General features: G+C 55.4%; 4 protein-coding genes across 4 annotated transcripts in view; 1 reads left to right on the top strand and 3 right to left on the bottom strand.

The window, feature by feature from the left end:
• Positions 1 to 1,074: 1,074 nt before the first annotated feature.
• On the top strand, positions 1,075 to 5,997 carry PTSG_09467 (uncharacterized protein; the record flags this gene model as incomplete). The annotated part of the gene is made up of 15 exons (XM_004989665.1): positions 1,075 to 1,262; positions 1,475 to 1,585; positions 1,843 to 1,883; positions 2,140 to 2,217; positions 2,447 to 2,543; positions 2,728 to 2,929; positions 3,102 to 3,186; positions 3,528 to 3,636; positions 3,858 to 3,942; positions 4,068 to 4,148; positions 4,350 to 4,472; positions 4,682 to 4,753; positions 5,072 to 5,128; positions 5,510 to 5,566; positions 5,754 to 5,997. 15 exons carry the CDS (start codon positions 1,075 to 1,077, stop codon positions 5,823 to 5,825), a joined length of 1,458 nt encoding a protein of 485 aa, XP_004989722.1. The 3' UTR covers positions 5,826 to 5,997.
• On the bottom strand, positions 5,950 to 7,134 carry PTSG_12889 (uncharacterized protein). The gene is made up of 2 exons (XM_004989664.1): positions 6,781 to 7,134; positions 5,950 to 6,331 (listed from the first exon to the last, which is right to left on the bottom strand). Exons 1-2 carry the CDS (start codon positions 7,010 to 7,012, stop codon positions 6,303 to 6,305), a joined length of 261 nt encoding a protein of 86 aa, XP_004989721.1. The 5' UTR covers positions 7,013 to 7,134; the 3' UTR covers positions 5,950 to 6,302.
• PTSG_12888 (uncharacterized protein) lies at positions 7,132 to 10,240 on the bottom strand. The gene has a single exon (XM_004989663.1). The coding sequence runs from the start codon at positions 10,123 to 10,125 to the stop codon at positions 7,381 to 7,383; it is 2,745 nt and encodes a 914-aa protein (XP_004989720.1). The 5' UTR covers positions 10,126 to 10,240; the 3' UTR covers positions 7,132 to 7,380.
• A 20-nt stretch (positions 10,241 to 10,260) lies between these two features.
• The window catches only part of PTSG_09464 (voltage-dependent L type calcium channel alpha 1), a gene marked incomplete at its 5' end in the record, with an annotated part of 13,723 nt that continues 13,317 nt past the window's right edge, over positions 10,261 to 10,666 (bottom strand). Inside the window, one exon of the mRNA XM_004989662.1 lies at positions 10,261 to 10,666. This exon is cut by the window's right edge and continues 43 nt beyond it.

Raw genomic sequence — 10,666 nt, 5'->3', positions numbered from 1 at the left:
GCAAGAACGCGTCTTGGTGGCTGCTGGTGTTGGGTGGTCGCTTGCTTGCTTGCTTGCTTGCTTGCTTGCTGCGTGGTTCTTCTCGCTGCCTTTTGCTTGCTTGTTGTGCACTGCGAAGAAGCCAAAAGCGGGAGAAAAGTGTCTCGAACCTCGCTGCTGCCAACAAACAAACGCAAACATCCCACAAACACAACACGCAGCAGAGGTGGCGGGAGGTATGTTGCTTGCAAGCACTGGCAAAAAGAAGGTGGTGATGCCCAGAAAAAAAGGCAGGCAGGGCCGCAGGTGGGTCAAAATCGTGTTAGGCAGGTTTTGGAGATGGACCCGCCAGCGCCGCCAACAACAACTGCAACAACAACAACAACAACGCCGCTGGTGGGAAACGATGTGACAACTGTTGTTGGGGACAATGGGAAACGGCCACAGCAGCAGCCACCACAGCAGCAGCAGCAGCAAGAAGAGGAGGCAAGCACTGCGCCAGCGTCAAAGAGGGCAATCACAATGACTGGCTCTGACAAGAAGGATGGCAGCAAGAAGAAGGAGAGCCGCGACAGCCCTGAGAAAGCAGAGCAGGAAAGCGGAGTGGCAACCGACAACAGTCGTCTTGGTGAGCGCAATCACCAGCAGGTGCAGCAAGCACGTGCTGGGGACTCCTTGTTCGACACTGACACGAATACCGGCGAAGCACGTGCTTCATTACAGCACCAGCAGGGCCACCAAAGCATGCGACCAGGCCTCCTTGGGGAGGATTCAACGTCACAAGGCGTGGATGATGTGCTTGCCGTTTGGGCCCAGAGCTGGGACAATGAGGCCAGGTCGCAGGCCGCAGACTCGGGCTGGGCAACCTGGGACCAGCTCCACACTCAACAGGGCCCAGCCCGAAGACATCACCCAGCACACCACCACCAACAACAACAACAACAACAACAACAACAACAACAACAACAACAACAACAACAACAACAACAACAACAACAACAACAACAACAACAACAACAACAACAACAACAACACACGGAGGAGAGCGAATCAGTCAGGGTATCATATCACAGTGACCACAACATCCCCGCACATATGAAAGCAGAGGTCTTGGCCAACTTTGACACCTTCTGGGAACCTTGGTCAGATCGTACAACTGTATCCACTTCCTTACAAGATCAACCGGACGGCACCTTCCGCGTCCGCCCTTCTCGCCAGGACCCGACATCACGCGTCTTGTGCGTCAAGTTTGGACAAATCGTGCTGCATTACCTCCTCGAAAGGTGCGTGCACCCACCCAGCTGCACATACGCACACACATACACACGCGCACACGCACACACACACGCGCGCTTGCACTCATCAAACACGGTTGCATATGTCACGGCTGTGTGTGTATTTGTGTGTGTGTGTGTGTCTGTCTGCTTCTCTTTCTGCATGCGTGAATGTATTCGAGTGTCGCATGGTTCTCATCGCCATCGTGATGTGGGCACAGATACGACGGCCAGGTGGATGGCACATTGCTGAAGGGAGGAGTCACGCTGACTGGCCACACGCGCGTCTTTCGCTCCCTTGTCGACCTCCTGGCCTTTTACAGCGTGAAACGGTCAGCTGCCTTGACAGCGCGCTGCGGGGGGGGGGGGGTCTGTCTGTCTGTCTGTCTGTCTGTGAGTGTGAGTGTGTATCCATCTGTGCGTGTGTGTGTGTGTCTGTGTGTCTGTGTGTCTGTGTGTCTGTCCGTCTGTCCGTCTGTGTGTCTGTCTGTCACGTCAACGTCATGATCTTTGCAGCCTGCCAACCTCACCTTGCTGGGCATACCTACACACCTGACTCAAACGTGCTTGAACAACACAAACCTTTCAGGGAAGCACTGCCATGCCTTCTGCGAAGTGCAACAAGCAGAGGTTGGCACTTGTGCTCCTGTCCTTCAACCTTGATGTTTGACCTTGTTTTGTCCCCGGCGTGTCCCGAACACAAGCACACACGCAAACAAACACATACATATGTTCATTCGCACTCACACACACATGAATGTGTAAAACACCCACGTACACATACGCACGCACGCACGTATACACGTATACACGCGTGCACAAACGTATACACACACCCTTTTTCATGGGCATGCTGACATTATGGTTCCCTTGTGGGGTTGACCAGCAGAACAGCCCTCGTCCCGCGCCTCCCTCCACACCCGCCACTCCTCTGAAGCACTCATCCTCGTGGAGATGAATCCAGGTATCGTATCAAGGCAACGGCCCATCGCCATGCTTTGCTTTCTTTTCCGTACGCATCCCAGCCTCTGATCAAGTGATACAGTGAACGTGAGCACGCGTCAGTGCTCACACATACATACAAACACACACACACACACGCAAAATTTTCTTCATATTTTCGGTGTCACTTCGTCGCCCGCTCAATGACCTGCTCGCACCCGCTCATGCATGACTATTGGCTGATGGCACAGGCTCCCCTAGAAACGAGGTCGGCAAGTCCAGTTCAGAGCGACGGCTGACGAGAATACGACGCAAACTTCGTCGTCTTCGCATCCCCGTCCCAGCACGGTGCGCGCGATTTCATCGCTGGGTGCTCTTCTGAAGTGCCTGAGAACATGTGTGCTGGCGGTCTGTCACGCCCCCCTCTCCGTCTCGCGCCTTGTTCTTTGTTTCGTTGTGAACGCTTGGTCGCTCATCACACTCTCAACGGTGCAACACACAAACACGCACACACACACACGCACGCACACAGGTGGTTGCCGCCTGTGTCGCAGCGCATCTCAAACCACTTGGGGCGACTTCTCAGCAGCAGCAGAACGGCAGAGGGGAGGACAGTGGACAGCTTTGTGCAGTGCACGGAGGATGCTGAGGAGGATGACTTTCACGTTGTCATGCGCAACATTCGCCAATTCCTTGACGGCATGCGCAACTTCGTCCTCGCTCAACATGGTAATGTTCGTGTGTGTGTGTGTTTGTTTGTGTGTTGTGTGTGTGTGTGTGTTTGTTTGTGTGTTGTGTGTGTGTGTGTGTGTGTTTGTGTGTTGTGTGTGTGTGTGTTTGTGTGTTGTGTGTGTGTGTGTGTGCTGTAACACTCCTCACGCCTCCTTGCTGGTCTGATTCCTTCAGGCGACACTTATCGGGAATGGTCGCGACACCCAGAGCAAGAAGGTGGCACTGCTGCTGCCGCTTGTGTTTTACTTTGCCCTGTGGCGTCATGCAAAACCCCTGCATGCATGCATGCATGTGTATGGCAAGAAATGCCACCAAACCTGTGTACCGTTGTTACATTCCTGCCTTTGCACAAGCGACTTGGACCTCGCCTCTCACCGGCAGTCTCATTTCACATTTTCTCACACGTGTGTGTGTGTGTGTCTGTCTGTGTGTCTGTCTGTGTGTCTGTCTGTGTGTGTCTGTGTGTGTGTGTCTGTGTGTGTCTGTGTCTGTGTCTGTGTGTGTGTGTGTGTGTGTGTGTGTGTGTGTGTGTGTGTGTGTGTGTGTGTGTGTGTGTGTGTGTGTGTGTGTGTGTGTGTGTGTGTGTGTGTGTGTGTGTAGACGTTGCACCAGGGGCCCTGCCCAGTATTATTGAGATGATCTTGCAGAACCGCATCGTGCCTCGCCTGCATCAGCACGTATACAAGCTAATAATCAACCACTTTCAAAGGTGCGCACCTGCAGATGTCCGCCTTTTTTTCTTCGGGTTCCTGAGCACTGCCGCAGCTATGTTGATCAGTTGCACACACACACACACACACACACACACACACACACACACACACACACACACACACACACACACACACATATATGTATCGCGTGCGCCCCTGGGTGGTGGCATGTGTGCTGATCATGTCAGTCATACCCATGTTATTGCTGTGTTATGAGCAGACAAGGCGACCTTGCCCAGTTCAAGGCGAACCTGACAGCCCTGCAGCGCTCAGAACCAGAGGACATTGGCCTGAATCCAAAGGTTGGCGGTTGGTCTGTCTCGCCTCTCAGTTGCTGCATATTTGCCGTGTACGTGCGTCACCCATCTTCCACACTGTTCACGCTCCTAACCGCCTCTGCTTGTCCCCAACTGCTGCACATCAACAGCTTGCGCGCATCCAGTGGAAGGGGGCAATTGTGCACCTTGAACGCATGCAAACCAGCCCATCTCCCGTGTCAAAACTGCAGGTGTGCCCTCCAGTTCTTGTGTTTTCTTGGGGTTTCTTGGGGTTTCTTGGGGTTTCTTGGGGTTTCTTGGGGGTTTTGTGTTGTGAAGGTAGAGCACCATCCTTTCCGCATCACCCATGGCTGCACACCCTCCAGTATCCATGGGTAGCTTCCCTTACGCTGCTTTGCTTTACGTGTCGCTCCTCTCCCCCACGCCACCAGGAGCTGTTGTTCTTCGTGGACACTGTGCACGCCATCTTGGACGACACACGGGATGTGCACAACATGGAAGCCGTTGGTGCCGATGACATGCTGCCGCTCATCGTGCACATCATCATCCTCTCGGTGCGTCGCGTGCTCAATGTGCATCGCCTGTTTGTGTGTTGCTACAGCGATTGCAGCTTGACAGCCGGCTGCTCCTTTGGTAGTGCTCAGCTGTGGTCGTGGTGTCTTGACATTGCGGTCGTTCGTGTTCTATTGACCTTACGATCGCGTTGTCTTCACCTTGAGGTGCTGTATTGACGCCTTGCCGATTGTGTTGAATGCATGCGCAGCGCATCTCTCTGTTTGAAGCAGAAGCGGAGTACATGTGGGGCCTTCTTGACCCGGCCCTGCTCAATGGCGAGGTGAGCGGGATTGTGAGAAAGAACGCAGGAGGTGGCCGAGGAAAGTTGCGTTTTGTCCGGTGCTAGAGGTGGCCGCACCTCGGTGTGTGCCAACTTCAAGCTACAGGCAGCCAAGACATCACAACACACACTCCACACACATACGCATACACACACACACACTCTCTCTCTCTCTGACACACTCACTCACTCATTCACTCACTCACTCACTCATTCACTCACTCACTCACTCACTCATTCACTCACTCACTCACTCACTCACTCACTCACTCACTCACTCACTCACTCACTCACTCACTCACTCACACTCATTGACAGGGTGGATATTATCTGACCACGCTGAGCAGTGCAATTCACGTGATCAAGACGTTCAACGTGCAAACGCACGCGCGTCTTCGTGCACCATCTGTCGACGATATGCAAGGTTGGTGGTGCATGCGCTGTCCGTCATGGCTGTCCCGCTTGCCATGTGTCATGTGCCATGTGTCGTGTGTCTTGTGACAGGGATGCAGTGCAACGTGCGTTGAAAAGATTGCGGCTGCATTTGTTTTACACTGAGTCTCGTTTGTCGCCATGATCCCCCCTCCTTCCCAAATGTACGACTCATATGAGTGTGTGTGTCTGTGTGTCTGTGTGTGTGTGTCTGTGTCTGTGTGTGTCTGTGCATTGTGTTGACATCGTGCTTGTGCATAGGGTTTCTCCGAGTGTATTTTGTGTCCAAGCACATTGATGTGGTGTTCATTCCCATTGATTCAGGTGACAGAACATGGCGAGACGCGCCTTGATGCTGACGCGAAACCCCAATTGCTCAAGGTGCATAGCGCTCAGTACACATACTGTGTGTGTGTGTGTGTGTGTGTGTGTGTGTGTGTGTGTGTGTGTGTGTGTGTGTGTGTGTGTGTGTGTGTGTGTGTGTGGTTCTGGTTTTGATTTTGTGGTGCGCGTGTCCACCTTGTTTCCCCCCTCATCATGTCGTGTGTTTGTTTGGACAATGTGCCAGATGAAATGGCCCCTGGACCGACGCCCTGGCGTGTACCGAATGGAATTCCGCCACGACAACCCCACTGCCTGACACAGTTTGATGTGAACGCAAACGCTTGTGTCCACTGTGGCACAACCTTGCACTCACACTGGCACTCGCAGACACACTCGCGATCGCAAACACTATTGCTGGCTCGATAGCAGCCTCTTCCCTGCACAACTTTGACGAGCATGTATTGTAATGGTCACATAAACGACTGACAACGTCTAACACACAATCACCGACCGCCAACGAACGGAACAGTGAGCATCAGCACACAACACGAAAAAGCCACTTAACACAAAGAGACAGCCACTGTGAAAGCACGGCAAAGTGACAAGCACGCCCGCACCCTCACAAACACACGTACACATCCAAGCACGCGCGCACTGGGCGCATAACCGCGCCGCTACGTGCACAATAGAGCGGGCAACAGGCTGTGTCACGTCTTCTCCACGGTAGGGCGAGGCACCGAGTGAACGTAAAAAAAACACCGCGACATCACATCCGCATGGTCCCTTCTCCTGCCTAGTGGTATTTCCTCTGGCGTTGGCTCTCTAAAAAAACCGTCCAAGCACAACACAAACCATTACACGCACGTTAGTTCTTGCAAACTGGGGAACGTCAACACCCCCACCCTCAAGCAGCCTCCAACTGGCATCGTGAACGCCCCATGCCACACGTGCATGAAGGTGTGTACGTGGTTCAAACCCGTTCACCCATCACAGCACTGTCCACTGCAACACACACACACACACACACACACACACACACACACACACACACACACACCAACTGCAGCGACGCATCTCGAGAAACCCCAACGGGCACCAACCTCGAACACCGCGCGCGCGCGCGCACACACACACACACATACACTTGCGTACATTCACAGGTACATTCACAGGTACATTCACAGGTACATGCACATGCATGCACGTACACGTACATGTACACGTACACGAACACGAACACGAACACGAACACACATATGGAGGGAACGCACCCTTGAGATGGGGGTACTCGATGGCGTAACCGATGAGGCCGAGCGCAATCATGACATGAGCGACGGGCGCGCCCTTGCCCTTGTTGAAGTACTTGCGGCCGTAAGATGTTGCTGCTTCGGACAGGATAGTGGTCAGGCGCTCCTTGTTGATGTTCTGCATCGCCCAGCTTGGCACTTGACGAAGCCTGGCCTCGCCGAGCGAGCGAAGCAGCGTCTGCAAGGAGGAAGACATGGTGGTGGTGTTGATGCTCTTGTGCTTGGCTTGCTTGGCTTGGTTGGTTTGGCTTGCTTTTGCTTCTTCCACTGGCTGGTGGCTCGTGTGTAGAAATGCAGTGAAAGCTGTCAACACATTTCTTCATTCAATTTATGGTGTCGCTTACAGGTGCTGAATCTCTGCGTTGCGTTGTGGGTCGCACAACACCTCACATCGCACACTCACATCAACACTCACATCAACATGAACATGACAGTGCACACTCAACATGAGAGTGCACACACGACAACACACTCGATGCACACTCGATATACTCACAACACTCTCATACTACACTGCACGCAAAACTCCACACGTTCCACGCACTCCATGCAAAGTCAACGTTTCTACAGTGTGCGTTTGTGGCTGTTGGGTGACATCAGGGTTGCGAAATCAAGGAACCCCGACAGGCCAATGTTCCGCGCATGCGACTGGATAGGTGCAGTGCCATTCTGCCATAACACGGCCTGCACCACAATGTACCCTGGCGACGCAGCAGGAAACAAAACCGAATTCGCCTCCGCTTCGCCCGTAACATCACCATCACCAACTCGACCACCACCACCACCACCACCACCACTGGAAGCGGCTGTGCGTGTCCACGACAACACGAGCGTGTCGTCATTCCACGAAAATGTCGTCACGCGCCCAGATCCGCAGTAGTGCTTGCCATCATCCTCCACTACTGCAATAGACGCGTTTCGCCCGGCATACACGTAGATGGTGAGCAAGCCGGGCGGCGACGGCGAGCTGCCAACGTCCTGTAGCGCAAGCAGCGTTCCCGCCCGCACCATCAGCGGGATGTCAGCCAGCTCCGCCACAACGTCGTGGTGGGTGGGCCCGGCAATGCCCTGGGTCGGCGATGACGTTGGTGTCTGCGTGAACGGGAACCACAGGCCGACAGGCAGGTACACCTGCACTTGGTCCGACGACGACAGCACGGGCGCCACCATCAGCCCAGACCCAAGCAGCCATTGCGTGGCCGTCTGCGCCGCCTCCGCGTCGTTGGGGAACTCAAACAACAGCGGGCGAAGCATTGGCTCCAACAGCACGTGCTGCCACACCATGGCGGCGTAGATGGTCGGCATCAGCCTCTGGCGCAGGCGCATCGCCGCCCGAATCGCGTCCACCGCTGGCGGCGTTTGCGCATCAAAGGGGAAATGTGGGCTGGACGTGCGTGCCGAACTTGACCGGGGCACGGTCGTGAACAACCCAAGCTGATACCAGCGCACCAGCAGCGTATCGGGCACGGTGCCCTGCGAGTTGCCGCCAATGTCCACGGAGACAAACGCTGTTCCCGCCATCAGGTAGGCCACAATGTCTCCTGCCGCTGCCTCCAAGTCGTCCCATGACGAGCCAATGCGGCCCGTGGTGGCCACGTTGCCCAGGGACTGAATGCCGGGCGTAAACGCGTTGCTCAGGCTGAAGGGTCGCCGATGAGTGCCGTTGCACGAGGCAGAAGAGGGCTCGGGTTGACCCTCTCCAGCACGCGTGCGCAAGGCCCGCCATTGCACGATGGGCGATTCAGCTTGAGCGGTCTTATTGTGAAACTGTGGATGAAGCCGCACCGTGGTCGATGATGATGATGATGATGTGCTTGTTGTGCTCGTTGTGCTTGTTGTGCTTGTTCTTCTCGTGGTTGTGGTTGTGGTTGTTGACGTTGTGGTAGTGGTAGTTGATGTTGTTGTTGTGCTTGTTGTTGTGGTTGACGTTGTGGTCGTTGTCGTACTCGTAGTTGTGGTGGTTGTCGTTGTTGTTGTTGTGGTCGTTGTGGGTGGGATGTGATCCTTGAACGCGTTGGTCTGAGCCCGCGCCCAGTACATGTACGTGTAATAAGCCGAGTCCCCTCCCGTGTTCCAAAAGAAGGACACGCCGGCTTGCGTGTCTGCCTGCAGCTGGCGTGTGTACCACTCCCTGCACGCCTTGTCATTGAAGCGCAGGTGCCGCGGTGGCTCGTGAAACAGGCAGCCGAGGGAGCCCGCCTCCCGCAGCAGCGCCGTGTTCCCCAGGCGCGGCCACCGCACGCCGCCGAAGTGCACGCCCTGGCTGCGCAGCTGCTGCAGGAATTTGGGCCCGCCGGGAAGCACGGCCGGGTTGAGGCCAAAGTCGGAGAAGTTGGCTGCGCCCTCGGGCGGCAGCTGCGCGTCGGACTCTGGGGAGAACCACTCGTAGTCTGCCACAACCGCCGAGAGCGGGAAGTGGCCGGAGGAGAACTCGTCCACGGCTTTGCTGATGGACGGCGGCTCCTCCCAGCCAGACCTTGAAGCGAGGAAGGAGAGCGAGTAGCTGGGGAGCAGCCCCGGCGCGCCCGTCAGGTTCCAGAGCAGCACAACTGCGTCGCGCAGGGTGGGCGCTGGTGCCAGGTACAAGTCCAAGCGCGGGTGGTGCGCCGAGAACTGCCAGAGAAACTCCTCCGTGGCTTGTGCCCAGGAGAGATTGAGGAATGGCTGCGACCGCGCGTCGTTGTCTGGCACAACCCCAAACATGGCAAAGCCGTCGGTGCTCCAGGCAAAGGAGGAGAGGAACCCAAACTCGGACACAAGCGGCAGGCCGCGCGAGCAGTTCAGCGGCAGCACTTTGGTGGTGTTGGTCAGGCGCCCGCAACCGTACACGTGTGCGTCGCTGCTGCGGTTGACATGCAAGAGGAGATCGCTGCTGCTTGGGGACGGCTTGGACAACAGCTTCTTGGACAACATGATCGTGGTGTTGTCGGGGCCTTGCAGCGCCCACGTTGTGCCGTTCTCTGCCAGCACCAGGCGCCCGTCCGCTGTTCTGAAGATGACGTAGCCGTCGTCCTGCCACCAGGAGAACGCGGGCGTGTCGTTGTGGCCCACGCTCACCATTGGTGTTGGCACGCGGCCGCCATCGCGGGCGTTTGAGGAGAACACTGACAGGCGCAGCCAGCCAGGCTTCACTGCCGCCAGCTCGACGTTGTGCTCGTCCAGAGGCACAACAATGCCATCCTGTGTCGGGAACACAATTGTTGCATCCGCGCACACCGCATGGCCTCCCGCCACCACCGCCACCATCGCGAGCAGTGTCAGGAGCCGCTGCCGCAGCACCCCTTGCAGTGCAAGTCGTCCAGTCATCATCGCCAGTTGCTTGCTTGCTTGCTTGCTTGCTTGTGTTGCTTGCTTGCTTGTGTTGCTTCGTGGTGTGTGCCGTTTCCTCCTCCTCCAGAAACGATGAAATGATGCACAATGTCTCATGCAGCGATTGGTGATGTTGTGACACGTTGCTTGTTCTTTGCTCGTTTGCTTGTTCTTTCTTTGTTCCATGTTCACGTGCATTCACTCCCATCACCATGATGGGTGCTGTAACAACATAACTGATGGTGTGTCACTCCTTCAAGACAAGCAGCAAGTAACAGGAGCACGGCAGCTAATCTCTCTTTCTCACACCACACACCGCAGACACACACTTCCACAGACCACACCCTCTCGCACAACCCATCACGCACACACACAAACACGCACGCACACACACACACACACACACACACACACACACACACACACACACACACACACACACACACACACACACACACACACACACACGAAATGGGCGAAACGCAGCAACCAAGTGAAAAAGACAACCCATCATCAACAGGGCAATGCAACGAAAACGAAG

Source organism: Salpingoeca rosetta, assembly GCF_000188695.1.
Source record: "Salpingoeca rosetta unplaced genomic scaffold supercont1.28, whole genome shotgun sequence".
Classification (NCBI taxonomy): domain Eukaryota; class Choanoflagellata; order Craspedida; family Salpingoecidae; genus Salpingoeca; species Salpingoeca rosetta.
Note: the sequence above shows the minus strand (reverse complement) of the source record. Positions and strands in the feature narration are given on the sequence as shown.